Raw genomic sequence first — 18,684 nt, forward strand, 5'->3', positions numbered from 1 at the left:
ACACCTCGGCAAATGCACAGGACAATAAGCGGAGGAGCTAAAAAAATATTTACTCGTGCTCCCCCTGAATTTGGCCCCATTTAATGTATGAGGTTGAGGGCTCTGTAGCAGCCCAAAATGTTTTTGTCCACACTCTGCGTACTCGCCCGCCTCTTGGCAATTGCTCAGCTTTGCTCCTGGTTGTCTTTTGAGCTTCTTTCCGCCTCCCGCCTCTCACCACTCCGATCCCCATTCAGCCAGTTATGAAAATTACTGAAACGTGGCCAGAGACGGGTGCGGGTTCCACAGGACCTGCAGGACGAGGGCACGCTCACACAGAGAGCCGCGTCAGCAGTAGCAACAACATGAGGCAGTGGCTTCACACACAGGACAACGTGACAAATAAAATCAAGCTGGCTTTGAGCAGTGGGCCAATCATCCAGTTTTTGACATACAACTGAAATTATTACAAAATGTAAGTAACATTTTTATACTATAATATTTATAAGGTTTATACTCGAATCAGCACTAAACAATATCGGTAGATATTTGTAAAATATCTAAATATAAAATCCTTTCAACATTTCACACTTCCCACTTTATTGATTTTTAGAAGAATGGAAAGTACAAGAACAATTTAAACTATAAAAGGATTAAAAGAATTAACACAGAACACTGACGTTATTGCCCATTGTGCGTTCTTGTAAAAAACCGCAGGACTATTAAGACTGCTCCAATGCGCTACGCCCGCAATAAAACGCGAAAACAAAACACTTTAAATAAATGATTTAGATAAAACATCGAAACTGTTCAAATTAAAATAGTGAAGAAAAATAACAATGAATTTTTGAATTAAGTTCCTAAGCAATTGGATTACGGATCTTGTATTACTAATGAATAACCAAAATCAAAAACTTTTTAAAGAAATTAGACAGGAGTATTTAAAGGAGTATAGTTTTAAAGAATTGTCATACGGCCAACTTCAAATAAGTTTTCAGATACAAACGCTAGTCAATGTCAAAAACAGCTAACCAATTAAAAGGATTTTTGTAACAACATGGTTGTATTTGCGGTCTTCATAAATCTCAGCATTAAATCGCAAAAACGCATTTAAAAAGAAATAAACACTACTCGTGCGCCCTCGTAACAAATCAACTTAGCAGTTTCGAATGCAGCGCCGCCCCATTGGCTGGTACTTGGCTACAAAGTCAGTGGCAGTAGGAAAAGCTGTGGGAAAAGCAGCCTGAGCGGCGACTCTGGATCCTGACTCCGAAAATAGAAACGAATCCTTGCTGGTCCTTTCATTCAGTTTCATTCAGTTGGCGCCGCTGGAAGCGTGCGGACGTTCGTTGTTTAGAGCGCGGCCATAAAGTCGAGTGGCAAAGTGGCGCTTCACAAAAAAGTTACAAAAACTCAAAGAAATAAGAGAAATATTTAATAAAAAAATAATAAAGGCCAACAACGTGCGGGGGCAAAGTGCAAATGGTAACGGTAATTTGCAGACATTAGTTGTCACACACACACGCACACGCACACACACAAACGGTGCGGTGATTAAAGGCCATGGAAGGAGAGGTGCGAAATGTCACATTACGAATACGCAGCGTGTGCCCGAGTTAAATGGTGAAATTTAAAAGCTGTTCTGGCTGGAATTGAAAATGTTTGTCGTAAAGTTATTTGGCCACTTAGTATGCCGAGCACGTAGTGAATTTTTGTGATGTGGATACGGCTCTTTGATTGTTTTATTAGCGATTCGCTTGGACAGCAACTGAAACGGCAGTTTTGGCTGAGAATATTTAAAGTTATGCTGTATTAAACTTAAAAACCAAAGTTCTTTTGAAGTGAATTCAATCTATTGAATAAATTGGAAGTGAAGATATGAAGCTTACACTTCAATCCAAATTTTGAAAGCCACAGCTCCGACTTCAGTCACCAGTGCTACGTACGGAAGGAGAGGGAAAACTTCAACGCCAATAAATAAGATATTAACTGCAATACCAAACTGCACCTTTGGCAATTCATAAAATAAATATATATATAGCCAGCCAGCCATGAGCCAGATGCAACTGCAGTCGCAGCGCGTTCGCCGCGCTCGTCATCATCGCCGCCATCAGTCCGCAGAACCGTGCGAGTGCTTACGTCCTGTGATAAGGGTTTTTGGTCTGCTGACTTCATTCGGTAAGCTCAAGTGTGCGGAAATCCGAGCCAGGGGAATAGGACTTGTCGGTGCCCAGGTGACCCCGGCTCGAGATAATGCCAATCACGATGCATGTTGCATCTAAGTATGAGTGTGCATTGCTTTTCTGGCCCTTGTTTGGAATGTTTACCCTTGACAAATCGTAGGAAATGCTTGTGCATAGGGACCATTGCCTCGGGATATGTTGAGTGCTGTGGCTTATTATATTTCTTGGCAAGAATGGGAGTTGCAGGCTGAGATGCTGAATGGGGATATTCTCTTTTTGGCTGCTTTTATTGTGCATTTCAATTCATATAGTATTACTCTTTGAGCAATATTTTTATTGTACACAAAGGATCTGTATGTGCTTGAGTAGACTAGGAAAATAAATGTAAATGTAATAAGGGACATCCCTTTTCATATTCTCCTAGCGCACATAGCAGCTACAAATGTGCTTCAACGAACTCGATATTCAAGCCTATGTAAATAATCTATACCTAACACAATTTAAATTCAAGTTGAGTTTAAAAATTGAGTATTGAGTTTAAATTGGTAAAATATTAATTTCCCTTTTTCCTTCATTTAATTACAATCCAACCTTTTTTATACCTATCTTTGTGTTACATTTTTTCCGCTTAAATTGATGCAATAATTGTATCTTTACAGCTTAAAATTAAATGGCATTTTGCTTGTCAATTCACGAAGGCAAAATTTAATTTATTAGCCAGGCATGGTAAAATGAAGTAAAAATGTAATAAATATTATTATCTTCCTGTAATCAATCTATAACGGTTGCATTTTTTGCACAACATCATTTTTTCATCACTTATCTGCATTCTAATCTGCGAAAATCCAATCACATTTTTTCATCCCAATTTCTCGGCCATCTGGTGGAGTTATCAAAGTTGGCTTAAACGCTTATCATGGCCAATCATAACGATTTTCCGCCACCATCTGACATTTTCCTAATGCGCTTAAGATAGTGCACCGTCCATTTTTTTTACAGAATTTGATAAATCGCCCAGCTGCAGCCCAACAAAAACTGCGGGTCAAGTTCAAACTAATTTCTTTTCAAATTGTTTTGGGGTCTATCATGGATGCAGTGGCACGCAGAAAAACAAAGTATAAAATCTCTGCAGTTCATAAGCCCCGCATTATGGGGATCTCCGAACAGGGATGGGTTTCCCAAGGAAACTCCCTGGCAGAGCCATTAACAAGGCATTGGCCTCTATGCAGCTTGCAGCTCACGACTGGCATCCTGTGCCAAGAGCAGAGTTCTCCCAGCCCGATTTTCCCCTTATCAGCAACTTTTCCATACGGTCGACAATGAGCTGTGTTGTTAGCCTTTTGGCGCCAGCCATTCGCCAAGTTTTCCGCTTTCCCGGTATCTATTTTCCCCCCGTCGCTTTCAATTATCCAGATAATTTTTGCATGTTTTTTCGATTTCCGCTTTTTCAATTTTTATCTCCGTTGACAGCATTTAATGTAATTGGTTTGGTTTCGGTTCTTCAGTTGTGCTTAAATATGGGGCATACATATATCTAACAGGCTAATCGGATTGGTTTTTCGCGACTCCGCATAATAAAAACAACTTAATTAGATTATATTTTTATGGGCTGCTGGGCGTGGGGGCTCCATAACCATGGCCAACCATATCTTATACGTTCAAAGTGGATTTGGGTAAGACAAAATGTGAATCGGAACCATAATGTGGTTAGAATATGAATGCTGGGGAGGGCTGTTTGACGCAAATTGAGATACGTGAAATTGGGATAAATAAAGTTTTTAGTTATACAATTTAAATTCGTTGTGAATATGTAAATTTCCTCAAGGTTCATATCACAATCTGATTTATCATAATCTATTTATTAGTTATTATTTTTTATTATTTCTAAAAGGTTGTCTTGTAAATTGTTGGCCACTGCTTTTGTAAAATACTTTTTCAATATATGTCATATTTAGTATAGTGATAAACTTCTTGAGTTCACCTCGTTTCCTTCCATTGGTTTTGTGTTACATTTTATGGCCGGAGCGTGGTAAACAAAAAAGCCCCAGCTCAATAAATATGCTTATAAATATATTTGCCTAGACAAACTCACATTACTTTATAGGCTCATTCAAGGATAACACTCCTCCTTTCAACCCGCCAAAAACGCCCGCCCCATTACTTTCTTAAGCCATTTTTCATTTCAGTTATCTGCGGCGTTGGCGTTGATGTCTACATGCATGGCTATCAGGCCGGTCTTTATATAGTGTAAGTCACGGATCCATATCGACATCCCCGAAAAATATACTAATTTGTGGTTAGTTTTTCAGCCGTGCTGGTAATGCTGATTGAGATCAAGTGGCTCGTGACTATCTTTCTGCAACTCCAGTGCGCAGAGTAAGAAAACAATTCAAGTTTCCCAAATAATATATTTTATGTATATATTATTTTATTATTTTTCTTTTTTATTCATAAAAGATGGATATTCCAGATACCAAATTTTGCAGCAGTATAACAGTAATTTGCGGACTGTCCGATATACTTTCATTTCGACTTACGACATATTTGTATATAGAAGCAGAAAAAAATAAGAATAGGACCTTACAATAATGCTTGGACATTTTCCCCGTTCTCATATTTGTGGATTCAATTTGTTTCAGGGATAATTACCAGCGGAGGTCCTGCAGCTGCTCGTCCTGCTGGCGACTTTCAGCGATTTGTGGCGGCTGGCGACCCACTCCAGTTTATGCGGCCATCGGCATCTGCCTGATACTATATCCCCACAATCTGTGGCTGAGTTATGTGGCCGGGATGTTCCTGATACTCCTCGGGCTCCTCAGACTTTGCACGCTGCTCAGATTCAGCCCCTCGAAGGAGGAGGGCCTCCTGCCGCAGTGTGACTTTGAAAAGTGATGCCTGCCAACGAATGTCTTTGTTGTTTGTTTCTAAAGTCTGTTTGTTTTGCGATGATAGGGTCTCGAGCTTTGTGGATACCATGGAGGATGATTTCGCGGAGGTTAGTGCATCGCAAGCGGCCTTGGAGGACGAAGCGGAGGAGGAGGGCGACGACCAGCCCGCCATAGATGATGATGTTTGCTAATAGTTTAAGCCAGCTTTACTGCCTAATGTAATGTGAGATTTTAAACGACTTAACAGGTGTCTAATAATATACAGTTTGTAAAGAGGTTTCGACTTAATCGGTGAGTGAATGCTATACTGTTATTGGTAGTCCTTGAAAAAAGTATTTGCTTTGATTTCGCGTGTTCAATCAAAATGTTCTCTTTGGGAAAAACTTAAGACCTAAATAGCTATTCAGATGACATGCCCATTCAATTCAGCTGAATTTTGACAGTTCCTTCAAAGTAATGGGTATAATAGTCGAAAAACTTTCTTTCAATTTCGCCTTTTATTGATTTTTGGTCTAAACGGATTTCTGCGTTCACTGAAGGCTAAAATGAAGGGCTGGTCGTCGAATTCTTCGGCTTTTATTAGACCAAACGAACGCTCATTTGCGTAGTCATAGTCCTCCTCATCATAGTAGCGATCGTAGTGCCTATGGTGTCCTTTTGGGCCTCCATGTCCATGTGGTGGAAGAGGAGGAGGAGGAGGAGGATAGGGATACGGTGGATATGAACCTCCGGGATATCCAGGAGGACCCTGAGGACCAGGTTGGCCAGGCATTCCAGGCATACCTGGGTGGCCCCTTTCTCCTTTCGACCCCTTCTCACCAGGATCACCCTTGGATCCTTTGGGCCCGGGATAGCCCTTCTGTCCAGGGTGTCCAGGTGGACCAGGAGGACCCGGAGGACCGGGCGGACAACGACAGGGCTGCGGCTGGGGATACGGATACGAATAGCTCGGCTGATAGTGTTGCGGATGATGATGATCGTGATCCTCCTCTATGATCACTTCTTGTGGCGGCGCTGGAGCGGGACTACCAGCTTGAAGGGTGATAAGACGGGGCACAGAGGCATCATCCTTGGCATAGACTAGCCCAGGAACACACAGGAGTGCCGCCAGCAGAATAATCCAGTTCCCAAAGCGAACTTTCGGATTCGACGGCATGCTGTAAACTAAAGAAAATCAGATCGAAGTCACTTCTTTTATGTGGAGACAAGCCTCTGAAAAATGGCAATAGAGAAGAATCAGTCAAACTCCCGTTAAGACAGCTCATTTGAGATTTATATGTCTTGTCTTACGAGCGTATTATATTTGTATCGTATGCTAATTTCTCTTGTTTAATAAACCAAGCCATTTATTTATAAAGTATCTCATTTGCATAGTATTCAATGAATGAGCTGAGTTCTTAGGCAGCTGAAAGAACTTTCACACTAAATGGGTGTCCGACTTTGTAATTGAGCGATGAAAAGTGAATTCTTGGATAGCTTAATAAGTGGGTATGTATCTCATTTCTGAAATACATACAAACATAAACTTTAAATGGAACCAGAGCAATGTCTGCTGACCTAGAGATGATTTAAGCATTCAAACTGTAAGTTAATACGAAATGTTAACCATTTTGAGTAACTAATATGCAGTTTTCTTCCCCCTGTCAGTCCATTTGAAGCACAAAAGAAAACAATTTCGAGACATGCTAAAAATGTCTGTTCGCAATTTAAGTTTATTGTGGGTTCTTTATTATTCTTTTGTTAGTGTGAAGTGGAACTCATATCTGACAAAAGCTCCGCCCACACAAACCGCAACAAGTCAACAGGTTTTGGGCAGATCTCATAACACTTCTCGCGTATCTCGCGAAATACTCACGCTTCAGTCTAAGTCATTTGGATTGGGGGACTTTAGTAGTGTTTTTTAAAGTTTCTGTTAACATATATAAATAGTTGTAACTTTTAAAGTTCGTTTTATTTGTTTTTTTGCTTCTGTTTTACACATGTTTGCTATGCAATAAACATATTTAATATTTGCTTTATTTAATCATATACTTTGTTTAACTATTACTCTCTCTTTTTCGTGTTTTCGGTCGGAAAACTTTGAGGTAGCTGCGTTTGCAATTAATTGTTATAAGTAGGTATTCGTTTGTTTATCCCTGATATAGGCTATTTAAGGTTCTGTTGTGGATAAGAAGAGCTCAAGTTGTATTTATTATTCAGAAAATACATAGATAATGGAAAGAATGAACGGAAAAGGAATAACTAAAGTTTATATTTATTTTATTTTGTATATATATTTATATAATATTACGATAGATGTATTACGCATCAACATATACATAGAAAATATTTAAATCGTTTAAACTAAAATTAAAGCATATAAAAAATCAAACATTAGAAGAATATCAACATTTAAGAGAAACAAAAGTTAAGGTTTGTCTGTTGTGTCTGATGGTTTAAAGGGTTTTCCCGATCGGGCTACAAATATCATGGGATTGGAGTATTTCCTTTGGACTGTGAGTAGTCAAAAGGTAGCAAAAGTAAACTCGAGTTGACTAGATATTGGATGTTGGTTAGTTGTAGTTAACTTTTGACATGGTCTCTATGCTCGAACGGATCTGTAAGCAAGGCTAAAGGTGAACTGCTTTTACAGAACAAAACCTAAGAAAATGGTGCAAAGCTCATATTCGTCACTACGCGGACTGCCGTCCACAGTGATACTTCGCAGAACTGCTGCTGAACTAAGATTAATGGCAATTAATCCTTTCACAAAACTGATTCTTTTAAAGTACATTATCTGGCAGAAACACAATCTTAATAACCCGATCCAACTGGCAATCGCCTTCGCATAACAAACAAACCTAGGAACAAACCAAATAAAAGTTGGGAAAGAAACTAAAAACAGAAGAAGACATTGAAGAAACTGATCTGAGTTTTAGTTGGTTATCACTTGCTCTTCTTATAACATACGACTAACAACTATCTTTGGGATTCATTCGAACCTTGCTGGCTTTTGTTCTTGTTCGCACTACTCTGGTTTGATTCTTTAGATTTTGTGGCGCTCTTTCAGCTCCCCTTCCCTTCCACTAACCCTTCAATCTTTTCCATTCTATAAAAATATAAACAATGTTTGCCTTCCTGGGAAGGGTAGGGTGGTTCGATCTTTCGATGTGCAGGGACTGAAATATTCTTGTGGGAGTAACGTAATTTCTTGACATTTCGTACGATAGTTCTTGCTTACAACAGCTCTTAAGTTGCACAACATCAAAACTTAATCTGCCTTTGACTGAAAATGTTATTCCAAATTAGTTTCAGATCGCGATACGTAACGCAAAGAATTGCCAAAAAAATACTTAGTTCCATATGGATTTTAAAGCGAAAAATCCAATCACCCTAATGAAGAGCTAGCCCCCTGAGGGTTGGTATTCTGATCTGTGATCTCTGACTGGGCGGCCATTTGGGACTGCTTGGACTTGATTTCGTACTGGGACGTAGACACCACGTCAAGGCCCGGAAACTTTCCCAGATCTTGGTGTCGTGTCGTTGGATGGGGCATGGAGGGGTTTTGGATTCTAGACGGGATGCCAGTGCCTTAAGTGCGGGCCCATCGCCACCGGTTAGTAGAAGGAGCTGCACCAGGCATCGCCCGCCGTGGGGCTTAGCATTCCGACCAGACTGGCACCATGGCCGCTGGATACGGCGCCAGTCGCCACAGACGGAGGCGATGCCGTGGAGCCGCCGGCGGTATGTGTCGAGCTGGGCAAACACTGGAAGCAGTAGTTGGCCCCGTAGTTGTTGTCCCAGAACTGTTGGCCCTTGCACTGGAACCTTACGGCGAACTCCAGCCTCTGGCCCACGTGCAGCGAGTTCCCGAACAGCACGAAGGTGAAGATGTCGGAGAAGCCATCGCAGGAGTTCTCCACGTAGTTGGCCTGCAGGTCGGCGTAGCTCCTCCATCCGTCCAGCGAGTACCGTATGTGCACCGACTTATGAAAGTCCAGATTGCGCACGCGCACCGATCCGGATATCGTCTGGTTGATGATGTCCGTCACGGCAGCGTTCTCCAGGGACACCTGCTTCTCCCGGACCGCATCGAGGAACTTGGGCAGGCCTCCTGGCTGCTGGAACAGAGGCATCAGTAGCTTGTCGGACTTGGGGCCGAGCTGAAGGGGCGGCTCCGACTCCAGGATCTCCAGGTCCTCAAACGCGGACTTCGGTATGGTGGGTATCTCGTCCAGGAAGGTCTTCACATCGGCCAGATCCAAGCCCAGGACATCGGCAAACCTCACAATCTTCTTGCGACCCGGAGTTCCGGGTGGAGTCTTTCCCGTTTTCAGGGAGGAACAGCGCCTGATGCGCTGGGGTCTGCAATCGTCTTCATCATCCGTGGTATCGACTGTGGTGCCCCGACTGGGGGCGCCACTTTTTTCCACAGCCTCGGTGGCATCCTGTTTGGCCTGTTCAATTTGGGCCAGGTCCACATTTACGGTGAGATTACTGGCCGATTTGTCTGTTTCATCCACACCACTGTCTGGCGAGAGTTCATCATTCCTGATTTCCTCGGGGGATCTGACCGGGAAGGTTTCCTCGGCGGGGATTAATTCTGTGGCTGTTTTGTGGGAGGATTTCTCTTGAACTGTATCGTTGGACGTTTCCTCTGGAACCCTTTCACCGGACGCGTCCTCTTGGACTCTGTCATTTGGGGATTCCTCTTGAACTCCTTCGAATGGGGTTTCTTCTAGAACCCTTTCCTGGGAGCTTTCTTTTTGCACTCTTTCACTAGGTGATTCCTCGTGGGTTCTGTCAGGGGAGATTTCCTCTTCTTTCGGAGCGGCGATCGCCTGTGGAGCTCTGTTTGTAGTACCAGCTACTTCCAGGACGTCCTGCAGTTGCAGCTCCTCCACCTCCTCGAGATGCCCATTGCTGAGCTTACCCTCCTCGGTCTTTGTCTGTTCCACTTCCCTTAAGCTGAAGCTGTGCTTCTGGAGCTCACTGATGATCTGGGCCTGCAAGAAGGCCTCGTCGTCCTGCACCGCATCCTGGCCTGCTGGCTGCTCTTCCTGCACTCCATTGGTTAGTCCATGCCTTCCGTTCAGTTGCAGGGTGCTCACATGCTCCTTGGGTTCCGAGGCTGGCAGCGTCTGATCCTGGGCAGCTGCGGCTGTGGATGTGGAAGCGGAAGCGGATGCGGATGCGTCGAAGTACGGACCATCATTGCTGCTACTGTGGCTGCTGGCCATTGAAGCGCAGGCATAGCCCGACTCCGCCGTAGAGTTGTGCGGCGTATTCGAGGCAGTTTCGATCAGGCGCAGGTACTCGCACTCGTCCACAGGACTCCCCGGCGACTCCAGCTCGCAGTCGAAGTCGAAGAAGGAGTCGGATTCATGGCGCAGTGGCTGCAGGTCCGTCACCGTCTGCTCCGAGTCGTGGGAGTTGACCCACGTGTTCGTGCTGGATCCATTTATGATTGGCTCGTCCTCCGCGTTGCCCTCGCCCTCCTCGGTTGTCTACGGAGTGAAACACTCGTTAGTTTTGAATTTAAAGAATGTAATAAATGTAGTAATGTCATTCACGCTTTATTCCTCCCTAGTATTGTATATGTATATTCACCTGTGATCCCAAGGTGCGCAGCTTGGAGGACAGACTCCGCGCGAATGCCTCGGCTCTTCCGCGACATGAGGACATCCCTATGGTGGGTATGATGGAGATGATGCTGCAGGGCGGCCTGCTGTCCGGAGTGCTCGTGTGTGTCAGTGGTATATCGCCGGGATCGTTCATTTACGTCCGATCTGCGGAATATCTGCAAGTATAGAAGCATCGGGGGATGTGACGTGAGTGATATATTGGAACGGGATGAGCAATTTTGAAGTAAACAAATAAATTCGCACGAAATGTTGTTCTCCATCACTTTCCCTTTTCGCTTTTCCCATGTTCCCGGTGGCATTTTAAAATGCAGTATACATATATGCTTTTATTATTCTCAGAATATTTTTCATTTCTCTTTCGTTGCCTGTGTCTTTCATTTGATTTAGTTGGTTGTCATTAAAATTTAAATAGACTATTGAAAGAATTTCACGTTTTAATTTGTTCTGGCTTGCCAAAATATTCATAATATAATTTATTTTAGTTGTATTTAATATAGAGTAAGATGGACAAAAAGCTTTATATGGTTGTTATACCCGCCACGCAGCTAAAGGAACTGTGAAAAATGAGGAAAACTAATACTTCTGAGGTAATTTGTTTGCTCATAACTTTTCCATGGATGGACACTTTATGGAAATTTTTAATAAATATGTTAATTAAATATTTTACCACATATGGCGTTTATGGGCTTAATAGTTTCCGAGATCTGACGTTTATACGGACGGACAGATAAACAGGCAGCCAGCCGGACGGACACTGGATAAACTGGAGCGACTCTCCTTTTGGATTCTGATCCTATCTATGGTGAGTTATTCATGGAGTCGGAAGGGATAGTGATCCTTCCATTCAAAAGCCCTAGGAACCGAATATTGTTATATACCGTAAGTCAGGTGATGAAATCCCGTGATAGAGTGTCCGAAAAATGTATTAACGAACCGCCCGATGAACCGGGTGACCATAACACATTGTTAACACCTCTCTGACCTGCTCTTGGCAGATGGCAATGTTATTGTTTTCATTTTGCGGTGCTGCACGTGCATTACCTTTGATCAGGTGCAAAGCCAAGCCACGCCCACCAATGGATATGTTTGATGAGAGCGAGTAGGCGTGTTAATTGGGAGAGGAGGTGCCGCCCAATTAAGACATAAGAGCTTTTATTTTGAAAATTAGCTGCGCCAATCAAGAGGAGACAAAGTCAATTGGCCTTGAACTCTCGGCATTTCTTTTTGTCGGCTTCGACTTTCCGTCCCTTTTCGTTTTATGTATTCTACTTTTTATCTTTGGCAGCATGCATAGGAAATTTAATTAAGCAGTAAAATGATTAAAAAAAGTAAAAAACTGACATTTCTTGCCTCGCCAAATGGCGTCGACAAAGTTTTTAAATAAACAAACGAGCGTCTGACAATCGATCGATTAAGGAGGTCGAGATGCCGATCTCCTTTAAAATTTCCCTGAGTTTAAAGCGAAGAATGCAGGTCTCTTTGTAGCTGCAGCTTTATAATATATGCAGATGCCACTAGAGATGAGGTGGTGCCACTTATGGCAGATATTTCATGATTCACAGACCTCCCTTGCAACTCAGTACCTTTATTAAACTTTTTTCGGCGTACAGATGGGTGGAATACTCTTTTGGCTTTGGGCCAATAGCCTAAATGCGTTTTGGGCGCTAATGACGTTGGGTCAAGAAAGGCACTGCAGAACCGAATGCATACATAAGAAATCCTGATTGCTTTGAATTGCTGTCATGTACAATTAGGAAACCATTCTGAATATTTTAGATTTCTATTATTAAAAGGTAGATTAATTTATATGCTCTAATTTAACTCTTAGTCTCTTTCTCTTTTTTTAGCCGAATATTCTATAGTCCCATAATAATTGCTAGTGCAGCGTCTCGAGCTCACATTTTATAAATAAAATATATGCACAGCAGACAGAAATGAAAATAAATATCATGAACACAAAATCTATAAATAAAATCTAAGAAAACATATGTCTTTGACTTTTATTTTATGGCCAAAGTAACATTTCCGTTTTTCCTCTTAGACAAGTCTTTGCGATTTTCCCAACGCAAAAAGCGTGGTGAATTTACGCCTCGTTTTGACGGTAACTGCGTAACTGAAAATGTTTCTTTTGCTTGATGTATGTATGTGACTTAAGCAGATGTACGCACTGACTCAAGAGAAACCCATAAAGCCGCCTAATTGAATTAAATTGGGGAAAATGTACGGAATTGATATTAAAGTGGACACCCCAACGGCTCACGCAATAAAAAGTTATTTGAATTATGCTTGATTGGTTCACAGTGGATGTTTGGAAAACGAAGTCAAGGTGCTGTTGAGGTGCCTATTTTTGTACATCAAGTCGAAGTATTGACCCTAATGATTACTCACATAGGAAATTAAAAATGACAAGAAAATAGAATAATAATACTTACAAATTAAATGGGTTTTCGGCAACGTTTCTAAAACATTTAAAAAGCTTTTTGAAAAAGATAGTTAGTTCTAATAAGTATTTTTCAAACGGTTTTCGCATTGCCAAACATAACTAAAATAAATATGTATTATTGTTCTGCTTAGTCACTTTAAATAATATTAAAATTTTAAATAAAAGTTTTGCATCCACTGTCTTCTTCTCTATGCTATCGAATAGCTTACAAACAAAAATGCAGAATAAGAAAATAAGTGTTAGGTACTTATGAGGATTAGAACCTGAACCAATCAGTTGCATAGTTCTATCTGCCATTAACTTTATTATTAAACTGAAAATCACTCGAAATAGAAAGATTTGCACTGTTTACAAGCCCTTCAGGTGCTACGAGCAATATTGACAGACAATCTTATCGGCCGCATCTCGCAGTTGCATTTGTCATGTCAATTAGTTAGTCACTGGTCCAGAGATAGATGCGCCATTAGCTGTTCGCACCACTACAGTAGTTAGTAGTTCGATTAGATGTTTCCAGGCCTACCGACTGGCACTATGGTTTCAATGCCGGTCACCGGCTTATCACCTGCACCACACATGATATTTGCCACTGGGCGATGGGTGGGTGAGTGGGTGGCTTGGGTGGCTTGGTGGTTGGGTGGTTGGGTGGTTGGGTGGTGCGGTGATGGGAACGCTTAATCATGCTGCGGCGGCGTCCCGATTATGAGGCGTGATAACGAATTTGCAGTTCTATTTATAGCAATCAGAATTGACCCGCGAGCCCCGCGAACGCCGCTCTCACAAGTGCACTGCTAGTCGATTTTTGCACCTACACTAGACGGCGGTGATATAACCGTTCGGTTCAGCACACGAATCTCCGCTTGGGATTGCGGTAGCTGGGGGTATTGCAAGTCCAAAGGACTTCGAGCCAGTACGAGAAATCCACCGAAAGCCACTCGAACTGCACCACGTCTGCAGCGTCACGGTGTCGGGCGTGCACTGACTACCCACCGATCTTTTTGTTGTGTTTTTGGCATTCAGCAAATCCACCCTGATTGATAAGGCGAAATCGGAACGGATCGGATGGGATGGGATGAGATGCGATGGGATGGGATGCGATGGGATCGAATCGAAATCGAAGCGCAGTGCGGCGGAGCGGAGCGAAATCGCAAATCGCAGCCAAACACTGCCCTCAAGCAGATTGCATTCACCCCGCATCCGCATCCGCCTCCTCGGGAATGCGAATCCGAATCTGAATCGGTATCTGTATCTGTATCTGTAACTGTAACTGTGCCGCTGTATCTACAATGGCAGTGCATCCTAAAATCCGACTCCCGACTGCCAGACAGCCGCCACTTAAGACAGATGCTCGTGATCAGTGACGTCGTAGCCGCGGTTGGTCTGTCTGTATCTTAATCTTAGCTAACTGCTCTTTGCAGTGCCCTTCTCCCACCGAGAGTATTACAAAATGTAGCTAAACTGCCTTTATTTACTAATACTTTTTAGCTACTTTTGTCTTATAGGATCAAGAAACTGCCGACTTTGCTGTGGCTTACAACTTAAAATATATAATTATATCAAGTTAAATATATCGGTCCATTTTAAATAAAATAAGTTAGGAAACTACAAAAGCTTTAGGTCAGCTAACATTCCACTGTCCTCCCAACGCTCATCCAGCAAATCAGCCAACGGATTTCCGTTGCTGCCATAAATTGGTAAGTACTGTAACGTATTGCTTTAGCCATATCTACCGTGTTACCCGCAGATAAACTATCAGCATTAAATATTTGCTGTCAATTAACCCGTGGGCTTAGGAAAACCCTCCAGACCGACCCGCTGTGATTGTGGGACTGAATTCATGTGCGAATGCCAGAGTTGGCCATTCTATGTGATCCTAATCAGTGGACGGGTCTTTGCATTTGCTGGCCAAGCATAAGATTAGGCAACTAATATGTTTGCCTGTGGATTTGGCGCCGGTACAAACTATTGTAATTCTGATTTGGCAGAACTGAGCCACTTCAGTTGGATTGATGAATGACAGGAGGTACCGGAGGAGATAAGATTGCTAAGCGGATCATTGAACTGTTCTACAAAGTCAATATGCCCAGAGAATTAGCCTAAACTGGCAATTAATTACGAACATGAAGAGTAGTGATAACCGAATAATCTTATCGTTACCGGTAGATACTTCAAAATTGTTAGATAAAATAATTATGAAAACAATTATACGGAATTAATTTAAAATCATTTTCTATTTAATTATATGTTGGGATCCCATGGATGGAATTATAGTTGACTCATTCATTTATATTTTAATATTATATTTTACTTAAGAAACCGTAAAAACATGATGGCCCTTTTAAAATAATGTAAACAAATCAGTAAGCAGTAAAGCTTATTCAATAATACGAAAAGTGTCTTTTAAAATATTCGGAATATTTCCTGCGAATAATATATACAGCTACTTGAACTGACCATTTCAAGTAGCTGTATATATTAGTCGTAGAAAATATGATTTTATGAACTAAAGAATATAATTAGACAACATTTTTCGGCTGTCATTCAGTGTCGCATATATCATTAGCATAAAGTCTATTCCGGCCAATTTTCTCGGACCGGCAAGTGCCGCCCGCGCGTTTGAAAAGAACCCAAAAGATACATACGTGTTCCACCCATCAACAAACCACAACAGCTGACTGGCTTCTTTATTTATAAATAAACCGAAATTAATAATATATAATATTAATGGGGAATTAGATGAAATTTGGACAGGCGCATGTTGTTCGATCCCGGGTATCCGGATTTGAAATCCTCCAACCCAACCAAAAAAATCGATTTGCCTGTGAACTCCACCGCAATCAATATGAAATACAAGTGGATTACACGAGCCTCGTTTGAAGCGCTAATTTGCCTTCAGTAATTTTTCCTATCTATCAGATACAGGGCGTGTGTGTGAGTGCGTGTGCTCGGATGTGGGTGGTTTCCACACTCATTTTTTGCTTTTCGGCAGCGCGTGGATTTTTTTATTTATATTTGTATGACATTGCTACCGAAAGAAATGTCAAAAGCAAACAAAGCCAAGCACCGTGAAAGGCAAAACGAACTGGAAAAACGCTTGCGCCGTTCTGAAAACTATGTTACAGATACAAAGATACTCTCGTAAGGACCCTTTCGCCTTCCACTGGCTCTCGCTTTTTTTTATGGTTATTGTTGCGGACCGGAGAATTGCTTGTTTTGATAACTGCGATAATGTGATTTGGATTGTTTTGTTTTGATTGAGGCAGCCAAGTAAATTTGCTCATAGGATGTAGGGAAAATAGTTTTCCTAGGATTTGTTATATAATTGTTTTGGGTATAACCAGTTCTTCAGCTTTGAATGTATACCAAATACAGATTGTTGTGAAATTATAATATTTTTTCAATATTATATAACGAAGATAAATATTAATTTGAGCTGTAGCTTTAACCACTTAACTTATTTAACCAAATATTGAACCATCAAAAAATAAATTTCCAAACAATGTTAATTAACAAACTGGTATTCATTCATTTACGTGTTATCTAGATACCAGAAATGTAAAATCTATCATATGTATTAATCCGGTCTACCATCTTAATGCTCAGACTAGTTGATTGTAATAGTCTGATATGTTTCGTGAACTGCCTGAACTTGCACTTTATTGAACTTAATCTGACTTTTAAGCTCAGCTCGAGTCACTATTAAATCGAGGAAACTCCATATCCACGTGAACATATGATGCTTTGACTTCAAGTCGCAAATCCAATGTCAATTGTATCTGATGGATATACACGCTGGCTAATTGCAGCATCATCAATTGGACGTACTAATTGTGGTACATAAAAGCAGCACGCAATGTTTTGTATAAAACACGCACTTTATTATGTCACTTATGAATGGCAGGGCTCCCAATGATTATGATTTACCCACCTGATGTTTAATATTATTCCAAGGCGTTCCCTTTCTGGCCTTTGCCAGCGTTCTACTCTCGCTCGTCGGCGGAGCAATAAAAAGAATTGCTTGTCAAAAGTCGTGGCATAAATATCGCCCACATACACCGACTCGGGGTATATAGGTATATTTACTATATGCGCGGTGGGCCTGTAGGTATTCGCGTGCCCTGCTATCGTTTGAGCTGCGATGCCGATGCCGGAGGAGGTGACCCAATGGTGGTGAAAGGTTACCGAAGGATACTCGCTGCTGAGAACTTTCACTTTCATTCGCCGCACACACACACTTGCACAGGCCGCCAGGGGCGCTAGTTAGATAACACTTGATATTTCAGATTTCTCGGATATGTTTGCCTTAATTTGATTAAATTTTCTTTTTCGGGCGGGGAATACTTTGCAATTGTCAATTATTTCGAATTATTTTAGCACATCTTTTGGTTTGGTTTGGTGTTAAAGCTTTAATGGGGATCCGTCGGGGCTTTTCGGCTTTCACGAAGGCACGCGAAAGTTTTTTGACTTCAATAAAATGTTCACTTTTGTTCTGCGCAGCGTTTTGTTATGTATTTCTGTGATTAAGCTACCATTAAGCTACTGTGTTATTACTATTAATTATGTGTATTTTTGCCAGCGCTGAGTGGCAGCCGTGGCAGCAGCGCCCGTTGGAGTGGCAACGTTGCCGACTTGGCCGCAATAAGAGTGTCATTCAAGGGCATTGCAAGGTCGCAGCAGTTGCGTCTTTCGCCCACTGGCAGCTGAGATGCGAGAGCGCCAAACGACGGCCTCTTTTCGGTTCTCCGATACACAGATACAACGATTTTCGAGAATAATTCGTACTTATTATTTATTTTTTTGCGAAATCAGAGAGGAGGTGCGTTCGGCTGAAGAGGGGCTATTTCACGCAGCGGTTTAATTATTACTATTAATTTTGGCTATCCGCGTATCTGACGGATACGAGTTCAGCCCGTGCCCGCGTCTGGTGCCTCCAAGTCGCCCGTTTGGCCCTCCTGTCGTGTGGCAACTGAGGCAAGTCTCGCCAAAAGTTGCAACCTTTCGGGCCCCACTTTCGCTCTCATTCTCACCGCTTCTCTGGCAGATTCTCTCGGGAATTCTCACTCTCGGTGGGTGGCGTCTGGGTGGTTAGATACCACCACTCTAAATGTCAACGATTAGAGAGAGGCAAACGCAGGAGAGAGCACTTTTCAAGTAGTGGACGGTGGTCGCCGACTTGGCATTAACTTATAACAGGTCATATTTATAATTTAATAATATATGTTGCAAGAAGAAACTTTAATTTTGAGAAATGGCGTTCATTCGAACCAACTAAGTATGTTTAAATTGAGCAACAATTCCACTACATTTTCTAAAGTCAAACAATATGTAATATTTATCGGCTTATAAAAGTCAAATTAAAAAAATTAGAATAGTTACTGACAAGTATTTCTGTTTTTGTGCTTGTAGACACAAACATTAATTGTGTTTATAGGTAGGAAATAGAAACATACACAATTGTTAAGCATTTGGATTGCAAGAAGGATAGTTTTGATCGAAAATATATTTCTTATCGAGTACACTACCACTGTGCAGCATTTGTTTGCATTTCGACTACGCTCTTTATTTCTCCC

The 18,684-nt window shown here is 41.8% G+C and overlaps 3 protein-coding genes across 4 annotated transcripts; 1 reads left to right on the plus strand and 2 right to left on the minus strand.

Annotated features, from left to right (window-relative positions):
• The first annotated feature begins 43 nt into the window (after positions 1-43).
• Positions 44-5,313, plus strand: LOC6543559. Of its 2 annotated transcripts, none has more exons than XM_026977370.1 (5): positions 44-454; positions 4,349-4,409; positions 4,464-4,538; positions 4,802-5,050; positions 5,115-5,313. In XM_026977370.1, exons 2-5 carry the CDS (start codon positions 4,378-4,380, stop codon positions 5,239-5,241), a joined length of 483 nt encoding a protein of 160 aa, XP_026833171.1. In that variant the 5' UTR covers positions 44-454; positions 4,349-4,377; the 3' UTR covers positions 5,242-5,313. The 2 variants fall into 2 exon arrangements, with proteins under 2 accessions (XP_026833171.1, XP_026833172.1); XM_026977371.1 differs by lacking the exon at positions 44-454 and adding an exon at positions 1,977-2,157.
• A 216-nt stretch (positions 5,314-5,529) lies between these two features.
• LOC6543560 (collagen alpha-1(V) chain) lies at positions 5,530-6,211 on the minus strand. Its single transcript, XM_001973285.3, has one exon. It carries the CDS (start codon positions 6,204-6,206, stop codon positions 5,535-5,537), a length of 672 nt encoding a protein of 223 aa, XP_001973321.1. The 5' UTR covers positions 6,207-6,211; the 3' UTR covers positions 5,530-5,534.
• A 999-nt stretch (positions 6,212-7,210) lies between these two features.
• On the minus strand, positions 7,211-18,112 carry LOC6543561 (glycogen-binding subunit 76A). Its single transcript, XM_015157511.2, has 3 exons — positions 17,043-18,112; positions 10,640-10,829; positions 7,211-10,536 (listed from the first exon to the last, which is right to left on the minus strand). Exons 2-3 carry the CDS (start codon positions 10,805-10,807, stop codon positions 8,647-8,649), a joined length of 2,058 nt encoding a protein of 685 aa, XP_015012997.1. The 5' UTR covers positions 10,808-10,829; positions 17,043-18,112; the 3' UTR covers positions 7,211-8,646.
• Between the last annotated feature and the right edge of the window lie 572 nt (positions 18,113-18,684).

This window comes from Drosophila erecta, unplaced genomic scaffold (assembly GCF_003286155.1).
Source record: "Drosophila erecta strain 14021-0224.00,06,07 unplaced genomic scaffold, DereRS2 tig00000021-arrow-pilon, whole genome shotgun sequence".
Lineage (NCBI taxonomy): Eukaryota > Metazoa > Arthropoda > Insecta > Diptera > Drosophilidae > Drosophila > Drosophila erecta.